Raw genomic sequence first — 24,835 nt, 5'->3', positions numbered from 1 at the left:
GTATGAACTGGACTGAATTAAAGGTAGACTGCCTTTCAGATTTTTCAAGTGTAGGGTCATAAAAATAATTTCCCCGACGCCCAGTTATTTCTGTTTAGTGGACCGAAAGCTAATGAATTCGAATCACAGACTTCCAATTTTATTAGTTTTTTTTTTTTTTTTAATGGAACAATTAATGAATTTAAAGCCATGTTTCCCTAAATTCTCCTCTATTTTTTCCTGCTTCACCATGACCCAATTCAAGATACTACATCATGCATCATGTGGTGGGCTTTCCCCATTTGCGCAAGGCATTGTGGGATACAAATTTGAAACAGGAGAGAAAAATGGAGGATGTGAGTATGCGAATGAAACGTGAAAGACCGACTACAGTCTCGGAAAGCGAGAAGAAAAGACGTTATGTTGCGAAGGAAAGGAAACGCAGGTCCAAACTAATAAATATTGGTGGTCTGCGAGCACCTTGGTGTGATCAGTTGTTCGTTTAGTGACAGAATGATGGAACTGTCAGTGCACCGTCAAAGGTAAACCTGTAGATGGCAGTAATGCAACACTGTAGATGCCAGCTTCCATAAATCCCAAAAGAAAAAGAAGGTAAACCTGCACATGCACACACGGACTTCCTCTGTCTGCTTGACTGCACGAAGCGAGTGATTTCATGCACATTATTTGCTTTAATCCCCTCAAAATAAATAACTTCCCAGCCACAGAATGACCTGATATTTTGTGACCTATTACAGAAATAAACATATATCACAATGACCAAATTTCAGAGGGAACTAAATTCCATTGATTTTATGAAATCGAAAGGCCGTCTAGTTTTAATCAGAAATTGAATTCTTCAAGGGTTTGTTGAAAACAACTTCAATACCACATCATTTTGAATGTCTTATTTTGTAGTTTGAATGTATTCATTATAATCCTCAAATAATTAAGTTATTCCACGAAATCAAGTCATACATGGACTGATAGCGGCTATAAGAAATGTATGACGAGATTGAGTGGAATAACTGTTTTATTCTATCCACGTTCACTGGATTTTGAGAAACAGCATTTTTATTTTTATTTTTTTGCAAAGTCGATAAATAAAAACTTCATACAAAACATCCGACAAAATCATGTCCGCTTAAAATGTAAACAAACCGGCAAAATGACAGGAGCAATTTGTGAAAAATGTGATGATGATAATTCTTGAATTTTTTTTTTTTTTTTAAAAAGATATGTTCTTACCATGAAACACTTTCATTCCATATTTTGTTGTGCTTTTTTTTGGTATTTTGTTTTCGAGTAGAGTTTTTATATTTCATCCTCGGTTGGTTCAGCAACACACTCTGACATTTTGTTCTTCTTTAGTCACAGTATATGAGCCGATATCCTAGTAGTAGAGTAGCCAATCAGAGTGCACGATTGCTCATATCCAGTGAATGTGGATAGAATAACAGAAAATTGTATTAATGAAGAAACTGCTTCTTTGTCCAAATGTTTTGACTGGTATGTCTGGTAGTGTTGTACTCAAGATCAGTCTTAAGACCACATTTTTACTCAGTCTTGTCTCTGTCTCAGATATAGAGGACTCAGGATTTTATGTCAAGACCACAGCTGTGGGGATTTCACTAAATTGCCTGTGCATTGTCTGGTTTACTGTATTTGTTAACATCGTTACTGTGATTGGATGTAAAACTTCCTGCTTCAAGTTCGACCAGTAATGTGACTCATTGCCATTTCAAAATTTTTCTTCCTGTTAACGGCTGTCACTCCTCCCCCACCCCCTTCATACACACTGGTCTGGTCCTGGTCTTGACTCAGTCTTGTCCTGCTTTGGTCTTGACTTGATCTCAGCCCCTCAAAGTCTTGGTCTTGTCTTGGTTTAAGTGGTCTTGACTACAACACTAATGTCTGGATTTTTCATTTCATAGAGCTTCAGAGCAGTAGCAAAGGGGTAAGTCATCTATCTTTATTTTCTTTCTTATGAAATGTTACCCATAACAGTACTGACTCCTGAATGTTTTGCTACTTCTAGCAGGGCTCAGTGCTCCTTGCAGGAACCCCAGATGTTTTCAGGAGCACTGATTGATGAAGCAAAGCACCTGGGGAACCTGGTGTTCAGAGTGTGGGAGAAGATGCAAGAGATTGTTCAGTACAGTGGGTTTCTAACACACAGTTACAGAATTATTTTCTTTAAAAAAAAAAGCTACCAAATAAGTATTTTGGATCTTCATTCTGTCTATTTTCTCTATGCAGCCTCTGTGATTTTGGATCCGAACACAGCCCACCCTGAACTCACCCTTTCAGAAGACCTGACCTGTGTCCTGCGTGGTCATGGAACACAACACCTCCCGAATAATCCAGAAAGGTTTGATCAGTCTTACTGTGTCATGGGTTCTGAAGCATTTACCTCAGGCGTCCATAGTTGGGATACTGAGGTCACAGGTGTTCCTGATTGGGAGGTCGGTGTGACAACTGCATTTATCCCGAAGACTGGAAAAACCGTCGTGGATAGCGAAACCTGGAGCATCAAGGCTTCTCATAGTCAATATCTGGCACAATTTTCGACTGCAGCACCCTTTAAGCTCCATCTTAAAGAGAGTCTACAGAGGATCAGGATTCAGCTGGACTGGGACAGAGGAGAGGTGGAATTCTCCAACCCTGTTACCGATACACACCTGTTTACTTTCAGCCATTCTTTTACTGATGGAGTCTTTCCTTTCTTCATTACTCCCTGCAGAGATTCAGTTCTGAGGATATTACCGTTGTATATTGATTTTACACTGAATACAGAGCAGGTTAGAGAGCGAGGCAAGTAGCTAAAGTATTAATCCATGGAATATCTGCAGGGGACATCAGAAAAAGCGATAGATATAGTATAATTCAGCATAGTACATGTTTCCAGAGAACAGAACTTCATCTCATCTCATTATCTCTAGCCGCTTTATCCTTCTACAGGGTCGCAGGCAAGCTGGAGCCTATCCCAGCTGACTACGGGCGAAAGGCGGGGTACACCCTGGACAAGTCGCCAGGTCATCACAGGGCTGACACATAGACACAGACAACCATTCACACTCACACCTACGGTCAATTTAGAATCACCAGTTAACCTAACCTGCATGTCTTTGGACTGTGGGGGAAACCGGAGCACCCGGAGGAAACCCACGCGGACACGGGGAGAACATGCAAACTCCACACAGAAAGGCCCTCGCCGGCCCCGGGGCTCGAACCCAGGACCTTCTTGCTGTGAGGCGACAGCGCTAACCACTACACCACCGTGCCGCCCAGAACAGAACTTATTATCTGAAATAAATAAAGTCCTTCTGAGGTTGTAGGCAAAACCAGTTGATACGTGAAATGACTGATGCTTGACAAAATGATCAACCAGAGCAAGCTGTCATCCAGAAACTGGGATATTATTTATGTGGGACGTGAAGTGTTGTGTGTTTTGGGGATGTAAATATATCCAGCGAGGACTGTCCACAATGAGCAAAGTTTCAGATATTAAAGGCAAAACATCTGGATAGATAGATAGATAGATAGATAGATAGATAGATAGATAGATAGATAGAATTAATTAATTAATTAATTAAATGTTTTTCTCAATCATGGCCACAAGGTGGCAGCCTTGTACCTTCCATTTCTGGCTAACTTCAAAATTATAGCCTGCTAATACCTTATAAATAAATTTTGAAGTTTAAAGGTGTATTAGTTGTTGTTTTTACCCTGAAAAATATGTAAACCTTGCTAAACAAGTATTTAATCATTTTCATCAACACGAGTCTATTAAGTGGCTGGGAAAACCCATTTGTCTGTAAAATTGTTTGTTTACATGTGCCTCCTGTCAGTCTTTTTATAGGCATGCCCAATGCTGCTTAACTCCACCCTCATCTTAGTTTCTTCAAAAGGAAAACATGGTGGAAATCCAATAAGTGCAGCAAGATACTTTTCCTGTGGTGTTGCCTCACAGCAAGAAGGTCCTGGGTTCGAGCCTAGTAGCTGACAAGGGCCTTTCTGTGTGGAGTTTGCATGTTCTCCCTGTGTCTGCAGTGCTCCGGTTTTCCCCACAGTCCAAAGCCATGCAGTTAGGTAAACTGGCTACTCTAAGGTGGGGTTTACATTAGACCGTATCAGCGGATCATCAGATTAACGTTTTTAAAAACGATTAGCGTGCACACAGCAACGCCAATACACGATTCGCGTGCACACAGCAACGCCAATACATGGATACGCTAATCACATGACTAATTCGGCACGTAAGTTGAAATGTGTCAGTGCGGCTCATCGCTTCCTCCTCAGCGGCTGCGCTCCAAATCACTCCACCCTGAACAGCGAGTGCCCTCTGGAGGGTGCGCACTCTGGCCCTGCGCAGCTCACAGAGCGCGCGAGTGTAGTGCACGAGCAGTGATTCGGGACTGAGCCGCTGTGCGCAAGTCACTTACCACTTGCAAGTGGAAGGATGGCAAGCCTAAAGACCATCATAACTACACAATGGGCAGTATTTGCATCAGTATTTGCAGTATTTTCATACTTTTATACTCTTTAATGAAAGGTGATACAAGGTGGAAGTCCGCGCCGTTTTTCAGCAGTCGCGTCACATGACCAACGCCAGCGAATCAGGAAGGTGGATGTCACAGTGACGTTGTCCAATGACGACGCCAGCTAGAGCTCAGTACAGCGTATCCGCGTATTCTCAATGTTTACACAGCACCGGATCAGACACGATCTGGATTGAATACGTGGACCCTGGCGGATTCCCGTTTCCCGGCGTTTTAATGTAAACGGAAAGTGCATCCGCGAAGAAAACGAGACAGATACGGTCCAATGTAAACTTGGCCTAAATTGTGAATGTGTGTGAGTGCGCAGAAAGGAATGGGCCACCCTACTGCTGTACATACACACTTTACCAGCCTAGAGATATACAGTACTGTGTTAAAATTCCCAAGGACCCTAAAAAAATTTTAGTATAAATTTAGTTAAAACATAATGAAGGCTGCTGGGCTGCATTTTGCTGCAAAATAAGAAGCAATTGTGACAGTCAAAACCTCCAGAAGAACTGTAAGAGAGAAGAGAAGAAACCTTTATTTATCACATGTACACTCAAGCACAGCATTTAACCCATCTGAAGCAGTGAACACATGCATGCACACACAAGTGAGCAATGAGCACACACACATACCCAGAGCAGTGGGCAGCTATGGGAGCCTGCAGCACCCAGGGAGCAGTTGGGGGTTAGGTGCCTTGCTCAAGGGCACTTCAGCTATGATAGAGAGAGAAGGGAAAGTGCTGTTCATTCATTCAACTCCCCTCACAGTTTTCCTGCCAATCCCAGGAATCAAACCAGCGACCCTTTGGGCCCATGGCTGCCTTCAACTACATACATCAGTGGTTCTCAAAATGGGGTTTCATGGTCCACCAAAGGTCCTTAAAGAATAGCCAGAGGGTCCCAGGAACAAAAAGTCCATGGGGTGGAGTCGGATCTGCTCCTGATCTGCAAATCAAAGCAGCAACCCTTTGCGTCCAAGGCTGCTTCTCTAATGTTCAGGCCATGGCTGCCCTCAACTACAGACTTCAGAATGTTCTCATGGTACTTCAGTGGTTCTCAAAATGGGGTTTCATGGTCCCCCAGTTAGTTACTTACTTATCCTCCTCTTTCCGAGTGGAAAATAAAGCTGCAACACGTCGATGCCATTCTGTGTGGTCTTTTGCTACCCTTTGAGCTTCACCCCATGTCAGGCCCATCGCTTGGAGCTCAGCCTGGGTTGTTCTAAGCCAGGTTGTTTTTGGCTGCCCAGATTTATGCTTACCTGCCAGGGTCCAATGCAGTGCTGTTCTTGGTATATGTTCTTGTTCCATTCTCAGTACATGTCCAAGCCATTTCAGCCAGCAATGCTTGATCTCCAGCACAATATTGTTGCACCCAGTCTTCTTGTACAGATCTTCATTTGATATTTTCTGAGGCCAGAAGATGCAGCATATCTTCTTCAGGCAGTTGTGAAAAACGTTGATCTTCTCCATGTCTGTTTTAACCACTCGCCAACACTCTGAGACATAGAGAAGAACAGATTTCACATTGGTGTTATATAGTTTGATCTTAGTCTTTAGGCTGTACTGTTCTGACTTCCAGATGGGTTGAAGTTGAGCAAATGCACCGCAAACTTTGCCTACTCTTGCTTGTAAGTCCTTCTTTGTCCCATTGTCCTTACTAATCAAGCTTCCTTGGTACAGTGGTGCTTGAAAGTTTGTGAACCCTTTAGAATTTTCTATATTTCTGTATAAATATGACCCAAAACATCATCAGATTTTCACACAAGTCCTAAAAGTAGATAAAGAGAACCCATTTAAACAAATGAGACAAAAATATTATACTTGGTCATTTATTTATTGAGGAAAATGATCCAATATTACATATGTGAGTGGCAAAAGTATGTGAACCTCTAGGATTAGCAGTTAATTTTAAGGTGAAATTAGAGTCTGGTGTTTTCAATCAATGGGATGATAATCAGGTGTGAGTGGGCACCCTGTTTTATTTAAAGAACAGGGATCTATCAAAGTCTGATCTTCACAACACATGTTTGTGGAAGTGTATCATAGCATGAACAAAGGAGATTTCTGAGGACCTCAGAAAAAGCGTTGTTGATGCTCATCAGGCTGGAAAAGGTTACAAAACCATCTCTAAAGAGTTTGGACTCCACCAATCCACAGTCAGACAGATTGTGTACAAATGGAGGAGATTAAAGACCACTGTTACCCTCCCCAGGAGTGGTCAACCAACAAAGATCACTCCAAGAGCAAGGTGTGTAATAGTCGGCGAGGTCACAAAGGACCCCAGGGTAACTTCTAAACAACTGAAGGCCTCTCTCACATTGGCTAATGTTAATGTTCATGAGTCCATCATCAGAACACTGAACAACAAATGGTGTGCATGGCAGGGTTGCAAGGAGAAAGCCACTGCTCTCCAAAAGAACATTGCTGCTCATCTGCAGTTTGCTAAAGATCATGTGGACAAGCCAGAAGGCTACTGGAAAAATGTTTTGTGGATGGATGAGATCAAAATAGAAATTTTTGGTTTAAATGAGAAGCATTATATTTGGAGAAAGGAAAACACTGCATTCCAGCATAAGAACCTTATCCCATCTGTGAAACATGGTGGTGGTAGTATCATGGTTTGGGCCTGTTTTGCTGCATCTGGGCCAGGACGGCTTGCCATCATTGATGGAACAATGAATTCTGAATTATAGCAGCGAATTCTAAAGGAAAATGTCAGGACATCTGTCCATGAACTGAATCTCAAGAGAAGGTGGGTCATGCAGCAAGACAACGACCCTCAGCACACAAGTCGTTCTACCAAAGAATGGTTAAAGAAGAATAAAGTTAATGTTTTGGAATGGCCAAGTCAAAGTCCTGACCTTAATCCAATTGAAATGTTGTGGAAGGACCTGAAGCGAGCAGGTCATGTGAGGAAACCCACCAACATCCCAGAGTTGAAGCTGTTCTGTACGGAGGAACGGGCTAAAATTCCTCCAAGCCAGTGTGCACGACTGATCGACAGTTACCGGGAATGTTGAGTTGCAGTTATTGCTGCACAAGAGGGTCACACCAGACACTGAAAGCAAAGGTTCACATACTTTTGCCACTCACAGATATGTAATATTGGATCATTTTCCTCAATAAATAAATGACCAAGTATAATATTTTTGTCTCATTTGTTTAACTGGGTTCTCTTTATCTACTTTTAGGACTTGTGTGAAAATCTGATGATGTTTTAGATCATATTTATGCAGAAATATAGAAAATTCTAAAGGGTTCACAAACTTTCAAGCACCACTGTAAGTAAAATCGTCTACATCTTCCAGTGGTTCATCATCTACATTAATGGGTGCAGGGTCGGTGGTTGGAGTGATACACATAACTTTCGTTTTTGAGGTGATCTCCAGCACAATATTGTTGCACCCAGTCTTCTTGTACAGATCATCATTTGATATTTTCTTGGGCCAGAAGATGCAGTAATATCTTTCTCAGGCAGTTGTGAAAAATGTTGATCTTGTCCATGTCTGTTTTAACTACTCAGTGGTCCCCCAGAGGTCCTTAAAAATAGCCAGGGGGTCCCAAGAACAAGAAGTCCACAGAGTCGAGTCAGACCTACTCCTGATCCAGGAATCGAACCAGCAATCCATAAGATAAGATAGCCTTTTATTATCCCACAAGGGGAAATTTACATTGTTACAGCAGCAAAATATATAAAGAGAAAAAGATAAGGCAGTGAAGGAGTAGTGCAAAAGTACTAAATATACAAAAAAGGATATATAAAAGAAATAAACTACAAATTTAGAGATTAAAAAATTAACAAATTTGCATAAATTAACTGGTTTGCAGATATACAGTTAACATAAGTGTATTACAAAGGTGGTATTGCACATGTAAGTATTGCACAGGTATTATTACCAGTGGGGGCGGCACGGTGGTGTAGTGGTTAGCGCTGTCGCCTCACAGCAAGAAGGTCCGGGTTCGAGCCCCGTGGCCGGCAAGGGCCTTTCTGTGCGGAGTTTGCATGTTCTCCCCGTGTCTGCGTGGGTTTCCTCCGGGTGCTCCGGTTTCCCCCACAGTCCAAAGACATGCAGGTTAGGTTAACTGGTGACTCTAAATTGACCGTAGGTGTGAATGTGAGTGTGAATGGTTGTCTGTGTCTATGTGTCAGCCCTGTGATGACCTGGCGACTTGTCCAGGGTGTACCCCGCCTTTTGCCCATAGTCAGCTGGGATAGGCTCCAGCTTGCCTGCGACCCTGTAGAAGGATAAAGCGGCTAGAGATAATGAGAATGGGGTATGAGGATATATAAAAGAAATAAACTACAAATTTAGAGATTAAAAAATTAACAAATTTGCATAAATTAACTGGTTTGCAGAAATACAGTTAACATAAGTGTATTACAAAGGTGGTATTGCACATGTAAGTATTGCACAGGTATTATTACCAGTGGGGGCGGCACGGTGGTGTAGTGGTTAGCGCTGTCGCCTCACAGCAAGAAGGTCCGGGTTCGAGCCCCGTGGCCGGCGAGGGCCTTTCTGTGCGGAGTTTGCATGTTCTCCCCGTGTCCGCGTGGGTTTCCTCCGGGTGCTCCGGTTTCCCCCACAGTCCAAAGACATGCAGGTTAGGTTAACTGGTGACTCTAAATTGACCGTAGGTGTGAATGTGAGTGTGAATGGTTGTCTGTGTCTATGTGTCAGCCCTGTGATGACCTGGCGACTTGTCCAGGGTGTACCCCGTCTTTCGCCCGTAGTCAGCTAGGATAGGCTCCAGCTTGCCCAAGACCCTGTAGAACAGGATAAAGTGGCTAGAGATGATGAGATGAGATATGCACTTTGACCTGTGGGGAGAACATGGAAACTCCACACAGAAAGGCCCCTGCTGGGCTCGAACCCAGAACCTTCTTGTTGTGAGGCTTACACCGCCCAAGACTTGGCAAATTTTTGCAAACTAGCCTCCAAATATACACAAATACCGCCTGACAAAGACTTTTCCCCTAACCCGAATCAGAGAAAGGAAAGGAAAGGGTTAAAACTGGTGGCGCTCTTCCACTCCCTTGAATCTCTGGGCTTTTTTTTTTAAACCAGGAGTTCTCTCTCTCTCGAGCGGCATCAACAGAAGATGTTGTTGCCTGATTTTTCAGGATGATCTGCAACATCTGACCCAGACATCAAAACATCCTAAATTATGGAAAGGACCAACAATACTAACGGATGTTTACTGCAATAGAAACCGAAACCTTTTCAAGAAGATTTCTGTTGTTTTTTTTCTGCAAGTTTTAATCATGCGGTGCTCGGATATCATCAGCAGACCCGCCGTGATTGTGCTCTGTCTTTTAGGATGCAATATCTGGAAAGCATTAACAGAAGCTTTGCGGGAAGACAGCGACGCTAAAGGTAAATCCAATCACAGGGTTTTTTCCTTAAAGGAAAAAAAAAAAGTTTGCTCCAGTTTAATCAGTAAAGGCAGTGAGTTGAGACTGAGAGATGGACGGGATTCCCTCCTGCACTGCGGGTGGGCTAATCCAAGGCTAATCCCAACAACAAAGCTAGGTTAGCTAGGTCTGCTAACCTGCTGTCAGCTACTTTTAAAAACACCACTGAACAAACTACGAGTTATTAAACAACTCCCCCCCCCTCCTCCGATTAAAACTAAAGTTTCAGATTTTTTCCTTCTTTTAACAGCATATTTGTTTTTCTTCCCGCACTACTTCTTCATTTTTATTTTTATAAGTTATTAATGTGCTCTTTTATGTTATACTTTTCTGAATTTCATCACGTTTTGCTAGCTTAACAATATCCAAACACGTACTAAGTGTACAGTATTAGCATATAAATGAGAATATGATTATATTCTTGTCTGCTATTGCGGCTAATAATAGATTAATAATCTTAAACCGTTTAAAATTGACAATGAGTGTGTGTTACAGTTTGTTTGTTTGCCTTCATTGACTCATTCATTCATACATATTCACATACTCATGAATATTATAATGAATCGTTGTTGTTTTTTTCTAGGTCAGAAATTATCCACATAAAAGATGCATGTAGAGACCAATCTGTAAAATAGCACGCGGTGTTGTTATTATTCTTTAAAAAGGACATATTGTATGGTTAAAGAGGCGTTTAAATTGAATAAGCTTGAAGGAAATTATGCTTATTTCAAATGTTTGTTTTTTAAATATATATCAGTTGCTATTGTAAAGATTAAACATGTACTAGATGCTTTTTGGGAAGTCAGTGTTTTCTACTCTGATTTGAATGTCTGGATTTTTTTTTTTTTTGCAGGGGGGCCGGGGATAATCTCATTAATATTCAAAAGGAAAGTCCTCTCTGATTGGCTGGTGAATGAAGAACCTGCTGCCTGATTGGTTAGTGGTATGATTTGGGTTGGAGAATGAAGGCGTTCACTGACCAATCAGGTAGCACTATTTTCATGACTATTAATGAGATTTCCCCAGCCATTCTGCAAAAAGAAAATCCGTTCCCCCTCCCCCGCTTATTCCTTTTCTGTCACACTGTTTACAACCCACCAGTTCTCTCGCATTTCTCTCACTTTGGTACCATTTTCGAGATCTTTCCTTACCAGTCTATTTACCCCGGTGTCATACACGAAACCAGTCACTTTATGATCAATAAGAAAGTCAGTCCAGATTGGCGCTCTGTTCTGGGTTGCCAGATTTCATCGGTTTAATGATTTCTCTTCATGGTTCTTAGATAAAATACTGTATGTGTATAAAATCCGTTTTACATTCTTCTCGATACAAGAATCACGATATTTACAAATAGTACAACTGAATACACTATGCTGTGTTGTTAAAAGCATATCATGGTGTGCAATGTTGATGTATAATCATAAATGTATGTGAAACAGGAACAATCTGGCAACCTTGGCACAATTTGATTCATTGAATCGCTGTTAAAGACTCACCCAGACGTGGCCACGCCTCCTGGCAACAACTGTGCTTAATGCCACGCCCCTTGATAACTACAGCAATATGACTGATTTTCATTAAGATTGGACTGTAATATAAATGATTTATGGTTTGTATTAATCCTAATTCATAAGTTTCTGTAGTAATAGCTTTGAATGGCAGATTCTCCACAAATCTAAGACTAACAGATTTTTAAACTCTTGTTATTCACCAATGAAACATGTAGACACAGGCAAAAGTGGCCCAAATCCAATCTTTTTCTTTAAATCTGACACAGATGTGTTACTTGTATGGCTGTGTGAGCAGCAAAGTCACACTGAATCGAAACAGAATTGAAAATGTCAGAACCCTTTTCATACGTGGTACCGAAATCCGATACATATCCAAAATGTGGCAGCGTGACCTCTGTCTAAACAGGCAGGTTGGTATTTGTGTGACTTTTACATCAATACAATCCGACATTCATCATAATTCAGGGTTCTCCACTTTTCAAAAATAAAAGGCGGGGGTTTGGGGCCCGCCTCGGCCCTCAACGGGGTCCAGGGGCGGAGCTCCGGTGGGCGGCTGACGGACTTTGGGCTTTTTTGACAGTGAAACTGTCAAATGGATAGGAAATGCTAAATCATTGTTAAAATCATTTTACAAAAATTAACACATTCTTACTGTACATATCTTTGTCAATGTGAGACTCATTTGACATTTCACTTGTGACTGATGTGCCTGTTGCACATCCCTGAATTAATTATATATAGTTTTATGCGTGTGAAAAAAAAAAAGAACTTCTATGCATAAACAAAATACCCAATTACAATAAATGCATACATTTTTTTAACCCAGGAACCTGGAAGTCCTGCAGTAAACAAACACTGAAGCAACAGGAAAATGCAGCTCTCGCCTACACAATCACAGATACATAAAATAAAAGACCTGAACTTAACTAATGTGTGTGTGTGTGTGCTGTTACAGGGCTCGAAATTTGCGGTGGTCCGGTCGCCCGAGGCGACTTAATTTGTAATTTGGCAGGTAATTCCTGTCACTAGCCAGCCCGGCTGGCTAGTTGAAAATAAAAAAATGTATATGAAGCGACAATTCAGACGCACTGTCAACTAAAGCCGCCACATATTAAGCGCGTGCCGTGTCTGTGTTAATCGATGTGTTTATCGGCAGGACGGAAAATATCGAAGAATTCCGAATCATATCGTGTACGAGTCAGGCTGTCGGTTTTTTCACTACTGCGCATGCATATAACGCATCTTGTTGAATATCGCGGTAATCACGTGTAGTATTGGATCAGGTGGGTGGAGCACGGAAGCACGGCAGGCCAGAACTGAGTTCTCAATGAACTATTTATTGCTAGCCTTTCAGCCTTTTATCACTTCCCAGCCGTGCGCGCGCACACACACACACACACACACACACGCACACGTGTTCTGGTTGGGGAGAGAGAGCTCCCTTTCTCTGCTCTCCTCTCCTTTTAAAGGGCGTGGTCACTGGGGAAGATACACAAACACAGGTTAATTCCCAGCAGGTGCAATGATTCCACCACTTACCTTCCCTGACTCCGCCCTCCATTCACAGACCGCCGCTTGGCCACGCCCCCTCTGCCACATCACGTTATCAAATTCAATAGATGTGGCCACATTATCGCCCATTTAAACACGTGTTTTTGTTGTTGTTTACATCTACATCTGCCAAAGCTACGTTGCGATGTGGAATTTTCTGAAAGGTGTACAGAAACTGCCAGAGACAGGGACAAAGCGACCTCGGTCTGAAGAGGAGAAACGACAAAGGACTTACCAAGCAAACTTGGGAGCAGGGTAGGCCTTGGCTGCGATATGATTTTTATGGAATAATTAATTTTTTTCAAGTTGATTCCTAGTCAATATGAAGCTCCTAATGCTTTCTCTCTCATAAATGGTTAAATACAGAAAGCATGTTGGACATATTTTGGGTGCTATAGTCATGGTAGTAATTTACTTTCAATACTCATACACCAAGTTGCCAAGTTTTCCAATATATTATTATTTGTTGATATTATATTATGGTGCTCTGTGTTGTTCTTATTTATGTATTTAACAACGGTATCAAAATACACGGGTCTTGAAATAAATGCACATTAGTCATGAACAATGGTAACTACTCTCTTTTGCGTTATTTTTGACAGTTAAGTAAAATTCATACATGAACAAATTTTGGCGAGATGATTCTCTGTTTGGCGAGTTACTTTGGAAGGTAACTAGTCTGGCTGGCTGGTGAAAGAAAAAAAGAATTTCGAGCCCTGTGTTATATGATTACTGTAACTGTGTATGGTCAGAAAAGACGATAGATAAGCGTAACTGTTGCACAATAACGCTACAAAACCCGCAAAGTTATTTAGCTGCTGGCTAGCTGCAGCTTGTAGCTTCCAGCGTTACTATGTGTCGGTATAGTGTAATGCAGGGATAGACCTCAATCTGTATGCAGCCGGCTAGATGTTTTTGTATTGCATGGCCATGTCAGGTAGCACCGTATGCATTCGTTTAATGGTCTTCTGCGTGTTAAATAGTTACAAAATTATAATAAAGCGAATACTTTAAGATTTATTTGGTGTATACTGATGAAGTTACTTTTTGGCCAAGGGAAGGGTGGCGGGCCAGAATTATAACGTGGTGGTGTGCCACTCTAAAAGTGCCCGTGGAGAACACTGTAATTTCCCGTTACTGGGAAGGAGAGATGGAGGATTTCAGTGATGGGATAGTGAGTTTACAGCCTCATAATCATTTGGGATGATCTTGCTGTACGAGAAAAATTAGAAGGCATATATTACAACTACTCCATGTTTGAAAAAATCTCAAAAGAAATGACTGAACATGGTCATAATAAGAACCTGAGTGCAGTTCTAAAGGAAAGTTAAAAGTTCTCATTCTCATCTCATTATCTGTAGCCGCTTTATCCTGTTCTACAGGGTCGCAGGCAAGCTGGAGCCTATCCCAGCTGACTACGGGCGAAAGGCGGGGTACACCCTGGACAAGTCGCCAGGTCATCACAGGGCTGACACATAGACACAGACAACCATTCACATTCACACCTACGGTCAATTTAGAGTCACCAGTTAACCTAACCTGCATGTCTTTGGACTGTGGGGGAAACCGGAGCACCCGGAGGAAACCCACGCGGACACGGGGAGAACATGCAAACTCCACACAGAAAGGCCCTCGCCGGCCCTGGGGCTCGAACCCGGACCTTCTTGCTGTGAGGTGACAGCGCTAACCACTACACCACCGTGCCGCCCAAGTTAAAAGTTTAAAAGCAAAATTTAAACAAACCAAGGATGCAAATCAAAGAAGATGCCATGGCCAAATAACGTACCGTGAGCATGAATGCATCATGTGATGTGTTGTTGCTTTGCGTGTACAGGTCAGTTTAGGCATGTGATCTGTTCAGACACTCGCCAACCTATTTAACAGGAACTTGTTCTTGATTCTAAGATTCCTGTTCTTGGCTGGCAGGAGTGGAACCCAATGTGAGATGCTTTTCTGCTCATCACAGTTGTAAAGAGTTATGAGTTACTATATCCTTCCTGGCACCTCGAACCAATCTGGCCATTTTCCTCTGACCTCTCTTATCAACAAGATGTTTGTTTCCACCCGCAGAACTGTCGCTCACTCAGTCGATGTTTTTCGCACCATTCTGTGTAAACTCTAGAGACTGGTGTGTGTGTGAAAACCCCAGGAAGGAGATCAGCACTTTCTGAAATACTCAAACCAGTCCATCAGGCTCAAACCAACACCCATGCCACAGTGAAGGTCACACTCTGAGATCACAGTTTTTCCCATTCTGATGTTTGAACATTAACTGAAGCTCTTGATTTGTATCTGCATGGTTTGATACCTCGTGAGGAAAGGATTGGCTGATTTTGGATAACCGCATCGAACAGCAGGTGGCTGGGTGTTCCTAATAAAGTGGCCAGCGACTGTAGGTCACATTGAAAACGTAGTGTGAACAAGAAGTCAGATTTGGGCCACTTTTGCCTGCTGTGTGAATGTAGCCTTAGTTTTCTACCATGTTCAATTCCTCAGGACATGTTATGAACCTAAAGATAGAATGAATAAAAGAGACTGTGTTGAATGAAGCTACTCTTTATAGGTGCTGTAACCAGGGCTTTGAACCGGTTCAGGGAACGAAAACGAAAACCGGGAACTTTTTCTATTTCACATGGAACAGAAACGAAACCAGAAACTTTATTATTTTTTATGTTCCGGAACAGAAACGCTTATTAAAAATGATGGTAACCGGTTAATACCGGTTTTGATTTTGTTCCTCAAAGTTTCCGTAGCCTACAAATAAAAGTCATTCTTCTCCTGCGCAAGTTTCTATGACCCGCTGGGGTTCACTTCCTGTGTGACGTTTGCTGACTGAATGGAGAGAGCGGGAGGGTGGACTACTATCACGTCTCCACATCTTAAATAAGAGGTAAATATTGCAGTCTATCGTTATTCAAAAACGTCAATTTCAAATACGATATCAATATATTTGTCCACGGTAATGAGGCTCGCGAACATTAAATGATGTTAACCTCTGTTAGCCTATCAATGCATAGGGCCTGACTAGCCTTTGGTAACACACTAAACGAATTATCTTTCATTTTTGGCACTTTTTCTGTTTGTGTAGATGGGAAGACATACTGAGAATCCAAATCGCCAACATTTGAAATAATAATTGTTTTGAATTATTTCTTGTCTTATTTAATGAAGGTTGTAATAGAATTAGCCTACATTTGGCTTAAACTGGATGAGACAGAGACATAATTTTATAGCCATTTGTTAAACAGCTGACAGGGAACGTAATTAACCGTTCCGGGAACGAAATTTTTTTGTTCTAACCGGTTCGGGAACGTCTATTTAATGGTGGAACCCAGAACCGGAAACATTAAAATTCCGTTTCTGTTCGGAACGAACCAATAGGAAAAAAATTCTGGTTCAAAGCCCTGGCTGTAACATAAGGGATAACAGGAACGAAAATCGTCTTGCGGTCATTCCACAACTTTTAACTGTAAACGATTAAAAAAAGAAAAAGTACACGGTGTCGTTCATTAACTAATTAAAAATTATAACCACTGGCAAAGATGAAGAACACTTTGGAACATGCTGTTATAGGAAAATAATCCATTTCAGGGTGGGTTATATTTACTATAACAGCACAGCCCTGTCGTGTGTGTGTGTGTGTGTGTGTTATATTCCTTATTTATTCCATCTTTAACCCTTTGTGTGTTGCATTGTGGTGTTGGCGTGCTTGCGTCATTATTCTTGTGCTTACTCATACTGTATGCTGATATCAAAAATGTGGTTCAAATTTGGAAAAATTATAATTGCAATATTTATAACATAAGATTAGCAAATCATTTGAATGTGTTTGCAATCGTCGAATCTTTTCCTGGCAACACTGTTGGTTGTTTTTTCTTTTAACTAGTTTTATTAGACAAATATGGCACGGTGGTGTAGTGGTTAGCGCTGTCGCCTCACAGCAAGAAGGTCCGGGTTCGAGCCCTGTGGCCGACGAGGGCCTTTCTGTGCGGAGTTTGCATGTTCTCCCCGTGTCCGCGTCGGTTTCCTCCGGGTGCTCCGGTTTCCTCCACAGTCCAAAGACATGCAGTTAGGTTAACGTGGGGCGGCCTTGGGCTGAAATGCCCTTGAGCAAGGTGCCTAACCCCTGACTGCTCCCCGGGTGCTGTAGTGTGGCTGCCCACTGCTCTGTGTGTGTGTGTGTGTGTGTGTGTTCACAGCTTCAGATGGGTTAAATGCAGGATGAATCTCACTGTGCTTGAAGTGTGCATGTGACAAAGGTTTCTTTTTCAATAAGGATGCTTAATGGAGTCTGGAAACGCTGTTTTCCTTTTATGGCTACTGCCTCATAGAGGCAAAGCGAGGCAATAGCCACTATGTCATCGTGTTGTAAGAATGAGTGTAACCATAGCGCACTGCGCATACGCGTAAGCATTACAATCACCAGAAGGGCAAATCATGATCTTGCGATATGAACCATTGATCTCGCGTTATCAAAGGTACACAAGAACGAGTGGCGAAGCCGCTATGTCATCGTGTTATAAGAATGAGTGTAACAATAGCGAAACTTCATAACCAATCACCACTTATCCTGATCAAGTTCGATTACCCGTTCTACTTCTTGATAAGCTTCGGAACCAGAAACGAAATAAGAGAAACCTCGTTATAACTTCGTAGTATCGGAAGATAATCGGCAGATAAAAAGATAAACGAAATTCACTTCGTGGTTTGCCAAGGCTACTGGTTCGATATCAAGCAAGTGGTGTTTATTTTAAGAAAATTTACCTTTTGATGGATTATCACAGCTTTTGTTTGGTCCTTCTGAAAGGTCAAATGAAAGGTTTTGTAAGGTGTTTTAGCTTTTCGGCAGATATATTGAAAAGCCAATATCAAACTTCTGCTATTCGCTTTAATTTTTTTTAAATTTTAGAGTCTTTACACTACACTTATGAAACAAAATGTGCTCATTAGTACTAAATAATGCTTCGAAGACAATTCATGAACGAGTGCTTTCTTACGATTTTGAAAATGGATAAAGTTCACAGCACTGTATTTGGAACAAAACACAGTAAACTAAATACTCCGAGCCCTGATGCTGCTCGCAGCTTGCTGATGCTTGCAAGACATGAGGTGAGTATAATTGATAACATGTATATATGCTATATTTACTGTATGGACATGGGATCAGAAAACTATTTTATTTATACGCAGTAGCCACATGTACCCTTAGGGTACCTATTTTTTAATAAGCTATAGCAGGGGTGGGCAATTATTTTTTCCATGGGGCCACATGAGAAACGGAAAATTTTGTGGAGGGCCGGACCAAAAGGCTGAACTAAATTCTGCATAATATTAATTATATTTCTTTATATAAAGCAGTAAATAACACTGTTTTTACAAGCTGCTAAGACTGGTAAGAGTATGGAAAAAACAAGGTTGCCTTACAAAAAATGTCATTTATTCAATCAAATTTCCCAAAACAATGGTTAACAAAATGTGAACGTTTGTACCTTTTTTTTTTCAGTCACATTCACCCCAAAACACAATAAAGGCATCACAATATTGTCTTTCTACTCCAAATATCAAGCAAGATACATCATATTATAATAATGATGCCCACATTTGTAGTCTGATCACCTCATTTGGTGTTTTTCAGTTTTTTCTTTGTTCAGTGAGAGAAATCTAGTCTCTGTTGGTCTTTAACGAGTGCATCAGAGTCAGGTTGAATGTCTGAGGTGGAGATGCGAAGCACAGCTGACAGATGATCATCAGTCGATTCGGTGTAGGAATCAGATCTTTTTTTTATTATTAAATTCAAACATAAACAGAATTATTTTATATTACAACATAAAATCACACCTCCTCTGAAAATATAATCTAAAAAGAAAACTTATCAAATACATATATATACAATATATGTAAAATGGAAAAAAACGACAAAAAAAGGGGGTTTATGAAGGGTTAACTTCTGCTATGAATGTGTACAGTATATTTGCATGGGGATTGTTTATATATTTCAGACATTTTTGTAACAAGGACAATTCATTCTTAAAGGAACAGTCCACCGTATTTCCATAATGAAATATGCTCTTATCTGAATTGAGACGAGCTGCTCCGTACCTCTCCGAGCTTTGCGCGACCTCCCAGTCAGTCAGACGCGCTGTCACTCCTGTTAGCAATGTAGCTAGGCTCAGTATGGCCAATGGTATTTTTTGGGGCTGTAGTTAGATGCGACCAAACTCTTCCGCGTTTTTCCTGTTTACATAGGTTTATATGACCAGTGATATGAAACAAGTTCAGTTACACAAATTGAAACGTAGCGATTTTCTATGCTATGGAAAGTCCGCACTATAATGACAGGCGTACTAACACCTTCTGCGCGCTTCGACAGCGCATTGATATCTGAGCTCCGTATCAATGCGCTGCCGAAGCGCGCAGAAGGTGTTAGTACGCCTGTCATTATAGTGCGGACTTTCCATAGCATAGAAAATCGCTACGTTTCAATTTGTGTAACTGAACTTGTTTCATATCACTGGTCATATAAACCTATGTAAACAGGAAAAACGCGGAAGAGTTTGGTCGCATCTAACTACAGCCCCAAAAAATACCATTGGCCATGCTGAGCCTAGCTACATTGCTAACATGAGTGACAGCGCGTCTGACTGACTGGGAGATCGCGCAAAGCTCGGAGAGGTACGGAGCAGCTCGTCTCAATTCAGATAAGGGCATATTTCATTATGGAAGTACGGTGGACTGTTCCTTTAAGAGCAGGCCATGAAGGGGGGGATTTGGCATATCGACACTTGTGTATGTAATATTTTGTAAAAATAATGAGATTATTCACCAAAAAGTAGGAATCAGATCTACAGATCGGCTCGGGCTCCGGCGCCTGCTGGTGACGTCACACTATGTGATTGGCTGGACCGTTTGAAGGATGACGTACAAGTTTGTGGTTGGTCTGGGCAAATTACGGAAGTAGTTATCGCGGGATTAGGTTTCGTGGGGTTTCATGTCATGTTCATGTCGCGCGCATTGCGATTTTGTTGAACACAACTTCAAAATAAAAGCAATGCACATCCAGTCCATGCATGGGGTAAAATTAGAAAATACGTTTATTTTGTAATTTCTAATTAACCTTACGCGGGCCGGTCAGAATGAACCAAAGGGCCGGATGTGGCCCGCGGTCCGTAAAATGCCCAGGTCTGAGCTATAGTGTGCTTCTTGGACAGTGCGTGTTGCAAATCGGTTCAAGTAATTTTTTTTAAAAGTACCAGCGGTTTTCATTTCTTTTCTGCACAGTAAGATGAGTAAAGTTGGACCAAAACAGGCTTGTAATAGAGTGAATCTTATCTCTTTACAGCAAATTAAACCACCACAGCAGTGAATAAAAGACTGTGCTCATGTTGTTCAGTCCTTCCTGAGTAACTTTCCCTCATCTGCAGTTACACACACTCTCTCTCTCTCTCTCTCTCTCTCAGGACTCTCTTTTTATAGGGTGGAGGAGCGAGTCGGCTGCCCGCCTCACATCTGGAGAAGTCGTGTTTTTTTGCGTGAAAAGGAAAGGCGGACATGTAGGCCTGCTTGTTTTATGTGGCACAGGACAGCATGTGAGGCACAACCTCAAAATGTGGTGCACATTTGCACATGGCTGTGTGACTCATGGATTTCTTCCATACATTTATTACTTCATTTATAAGCATATAAATCTAATACATGTTCTTGTTTCAGAGGCATTAATTATAGCTAACTCATGGCAGCTTTAGGAAGGACGGAAGGCTACCAAACAGTAAAATTAAAAGTAAAATCCTCAACTTCCAAAAACGCCATAGACCCAAGCACTTGGTCAACGATTTAGTTTTTTTAAAGTTAATTTAGGAATGACGCACCCTACTTTTTATCCAGTTATAGTTTACATGTAATTTTCTGAAGTTATTATCATCACTTAGTATATTATAGCAGAGATAAAGTCATCTCCTTACCACTCGTTTGTCTTAAAATAACAACAACAATGCACTCGTTACTGAGAAACAGAAGGAGGCAAAGTCCTGTCATCATCATCACTGGTAGAGCGAGCGTTCTTAAGTGGGAAAGCGAGCATCACACTGAACAGTTGTTTGTTTTCTGCTTGAGTGCTTTTGGGAAACGACTCAACAGTTAAACAGGGTTATAAATTTATGAAAAGACCATGACCGTGTTCACAACCTTCGACAGATTAAACTCTGGACTGTTAAAAGAGAAGAGTTGGTTATTAACCAGTCCTGAGTTTGTTGTTGCATGCACTCGCTCGCTTCACCCTTGTGCAACCTTGACTGTCTGGATTGGGTGTTGAAGCTGATCAATACAGCCGGGTTTCTGAGACATTTAATACCTCCGAATGGGGCCTGCATGCCTTCAGTGTAGTGATTAGATCGTTTGGATCAGTATTGGATACAGGATCGTGTTTTCAGGGTTAATGATGCACAGACTCGGTTCAAAACAATGCTCTGTCACAGCCTGACAGTAAATCCATCCATCCATTATCCTTAACCGCTTATCCTGTGCAGGGTCATGGGGAAGCTGGAGCCTATCCCAGCTGACCTATGGGCGAGAGGCAGGGTACACTCTGGACAAGTCGCTGACACATACAAACAACCGTTCACATTCACATCTATGGTCAAGTTGGAGCCACCAGTTAACCTAACCTGCATGTCTTTGGACTGTGGGGGAAACCGGAGCACCCGGAGGAAACCCACGCAGACACGGGGAGAACATGCAAACTCCGCACAGAAAGGCCCTCGCCGGCCACGGGGCTCAAACCCAGAACCTTGTTGCTGTGAGGTGACAGCGCTCACCACTACACCACCGTGCCACCCAGTCTGACAGTAAATGCAATCTTTAAATAATATCGAGTGGTATATCAGATATATTCCATTCAACTAACATGATATTGAATGAGTCGTAGACAAGTTCGATATCATGCTAGCTGAATGGAATATATCTGATAAATCATGGAAAAAAGCCATTGTTGTTATTACTATTATACATACACATTCCTTTCTGGTGTTCAACACGTCTTTCTCTTTCAAAATTCTCTCAAAATCTTCCGTATTTAACGAAGCAAACCTGGCAGCCATGTCTGTTTACAGATTCTCACAGTCGGTCGCTAGCGCGGAAGTTTTACATCTCCGACGTGTGATGTCATGTCTTGACAACCATGCAATATCGTAAACCATATTCAATGCTCATTCTCCATTGGGTAGAGTGACGTAATACACGTAGAATAAGCAATATGCGAACAATATCGCATGCTATCAAACCAAATGAATGAAACCTGCTAGAAGGGAATAGAATAGGCCTACATTTTTATTTTTTATTTTTTTTAATTCCATCGAAAAAGTGTCCTGGATGTATAATAATTTAGATTATGCCACAGCTCTGCTCAATGCTTGATTCTGATTAGAAAAAGGAGGTGTTGATTTTTAAAAGTAATTCCACTTGCAAGGTTTTACATTTACACTACCTTCAGACTGCAACCTGAAACGACCCATATCTGATTTGTTGTGAAATCCGATTTTTTTTGTTAGGCCGTTCACATTACCAATTATATGAGACTTGTATGCGATCTCCAATATGAACAGAAAACAACCCAAAAGTGTCCCGCATGCGCAAATTGACACGTAATAAGCACATCTACGTAATACGTAAACAAAAAAAAGCGCACTCTTCAAGTTTCCACCAAAGAGGCGGGATTAGCCAACGCAGAATAGTGACGTTTGTCCCTTGTTGATGACGTGTAGGTTGCATGAATGCGACCTGTCCGGTCAGACTGCAGTCGCATGTGAAAATAACGGATATGCATCGGAATTAGGACCACATATCCAAGCGTCCTGGGTCGCATGTGAAAAAAATTGGATCTGTGTCGTTCAGATTGTCAATAACAAATCGGATACAGGTCGCAGATGGGCAAAAAAATCGGATATGGGTCGTTTCAGGGTGCAGTCTGAACGTAGTCTTAGTGGTAGCAGTTTACTTATTGACCCTTCCCTTGAGGAGATGTTTATTTTGGAAGGAGTCGCCAGTGGCAGCACGGTGGTGTAGTGGTTAGCGCTGTCGCCTCACAGCAAGAAGGTCCGGGTTCGAGCCCCGGGGCCGGCGAGGGCCTTTCTGTGCGGAGTTTGCATGTTCTCCCCGTGTCCGCGTGGGTTTCCTCCGGGTGCTCCGGTTTCCCCCACAGTCCAAAGACATGCAGGTTAGGTTAACTGGTGACTCTAAATTGACCGTAGGTGTGAATGTGAGTGTGAATGGTTGTCTGTGTCTATGTGTCAGCCCTGTGATGACCTGGCGACTTGTCCAGGGTGTACCCCGCCTTTCGCCCGTAGTCAGCTGGGATAGGCTCCAGCTCGCCTGCGACCCTGTAGAACAGGATAAAGCGGCTAGAGATAATGAGATGGGAGATGAGTCTCCAGTGCCAGTACTTCGTAGCAGTCCAAAGTGACACTTTGAGGTTTTCCGCCATGGGAAAGTTTTCTCTTGAGGACGCTTTGAAGTTTCTCAATACCAGGACAAGCTACTTTTTTTTTTTAATCTTATTAACTTCAAGAGAGGTTACAATTGCTTGAATGTAAGTAATAACAGAAACAGATGTGTTTCAGTGATGTTCCATAACATTAATGTAACTGTAAATGGATAAAAATTGTACATAAATACATCATTAGTTAATTCACAAAAAATACCAGTTGGCAAAGTGTGGTGTAAATGGAATAAAGCACAACAGGAAATGCTGTTTTTGGAATATAAACAAGTTTTTCATGTGTTAACAACAACTGCACAACATTAGTTAAAGATCAATATGTTGAACACTACAGCAGCTTGGTGTAGCACAGTTTCATGGTCTAGTTTCATCCCCCCTCTCTCTTTTTTTTTCCCTCTTTCATTCACTCCAGCTCTATTTACTGCATTGCAGTGCTTTATAGGTTTCTCTGTGCGTTTAGCCGTTCCCGACCTAACACCTTACAAATAACATTTATTGCATATTCTGTATATACAGTGGTGCTTGAAAGTTTGTGAACCCTTTAGAATTTTCTATATTTCTGCATAAATATGACCGAAAACAACATCAGATTTTCACACAAGTCCTAAAAGTAGATAAAGAGAACCCAGTCAAACAAATGAGGCAAAAATATTATACTTGGTCATTTATTTATTGAGGAAAATGATCCAATATTACATATCTGTGCGTGGCAAAAGTATGTGAACCTTTGCTTTCAGTATCTGGTGTGACCTCCTTGTGCAGCAATAACTGCAACTAAACGTTTGCGGTAACTGTTGATCAGTCCTGCACACCGGCTTGGAGGAATTTTAGCCCATTCCTCCGTACAGAACAGCTTCAACTCTGGGATGTTGGTGGGTTTCCTCACATGAACTGCTCGCTTCAGGTCCTTCCACAATATTTTGATTGGATTAAGGTCAGGACTTTGACTTGGCCATTCCAAAACATTAACTTTATTCTTCTTTAACCATTCTTTGGTAGAATGACTTGTGTGCTTAGGGTCGTTGTCTTGCTGCATGACCCACCTTCTCTTGAGATGGACAGATGTCCTGACATTTTCCTTTAGAATTCGCTGCTATAATTCAGAATTCATTGTTCCATCAATGATGGCAAGCCGTCCTGGCCCAGATGCAGCAAAACAGGCCCAAACCATGATACTACCACCACCATGTTTCACAGATGGCATAAGGTTCTTATGCTGGAATGCAGTGTTTTTCCTTTCTCCAAACATAACGCTTCTCATTTAAACCAAAAAGTTCTATTTTGGTCTCATCTGTCCACAAAACATTTTCAATAGCCTTCTGGCTTGTCCACGTGATCTTT

The 24,835-nt window shown here is 41.7% G+C and overlaps 2 protein-coding genes across 3 annotated transcripts in view; both read left to right on the top strand.

Annotated features, from left to right (window-relative positions):
- Positions 1 to 1,383: 1,383 nt before the first annotated feature.
- Positions 1,384 to 3,174, top strand: LOC132867971 (butyrophilin subfamily 2 member A1-like). Of its 2 annotated transcripts, none has more exons than XM_060900942.1 (3): positions 1,384 to 1,936; positions 2,021 to 2,139; positions 2,239 to 3,174. In XM_060900942.1, exons 2-3 carry the CDS (start codon positions 2,049 to 2,051, stop codon positions 2,799 to 2,801), a joined length of 654 nt encoding a protein of 217 aa, XP_060756925.1. In that variant the 5' UTR covers positions 1,384 to 1,936; positions 2,021 to 2,048; the 3' UTR covers positions 2,802 to 3,174. The 2 variants fall into 2 exon arrangements, with proteins under 2 accessions (XP_060756925.1, XP_060756924.1); XM_060900941.1 differs by having other exon boundaries at positions 1,386 to 1,936; positions 2,018 to 2,139.
- Positions 3,175 to 9,184: 6,010 nt separating this feature from the next.
- The window catches only part of fam171a1 (family with sequence similarity 171 member A1), a 94,824-nt gene continuing 79,173 nt past the window's right edge, over positions 9,185 to 24,835 (top strand). The window contains exon 1 of the mRNA XM_060900268.1: positions 9,185 to 9,905. Within this exon, the coding sequence (XP_060756251.1) occupies positions 9,794 to 9,905 (112 nt within the window). The 5' untranslated portion in view covers positions 9,185 to 9,793. The remainder of the gene's footprint in view (positions 9,906 to 24,835) is intronic.

This window comes from Neoarius graeffei, chromosome 19, assembly GCF_027579695.1.
Source record: "Neoarius graeffei isolate fNeoGra1 chromosome 19, fNeoGra1.pri, whole genome shotgun sequence".
Taxonomy (NCBI): Eukaryota; Metazoa; Chordata; class Actinopteri; order Siluriformes; family Ariidae; genus Neoarius; species Neoarius graeffei.
This window is presented reverse-complemented; position numbering and strand designations above follow the sequence as displayed.

Coding starts and splice junctions, on each gene's coding strand:
- LOC132867971 (XM_060900942.1), top strand. CDS start 2,049: ATGTTTTCAGGAGCACTGATTGATGAAGCAAAGCACCTGGGGAACCTG. Junction 2,140..2,238: donor GCAAGAGATTGTTCAGTACA/GTGGGTTTCTAA, acceptor TTCTCTATGCAG/CCTCTGTGATTTTGGATCCG.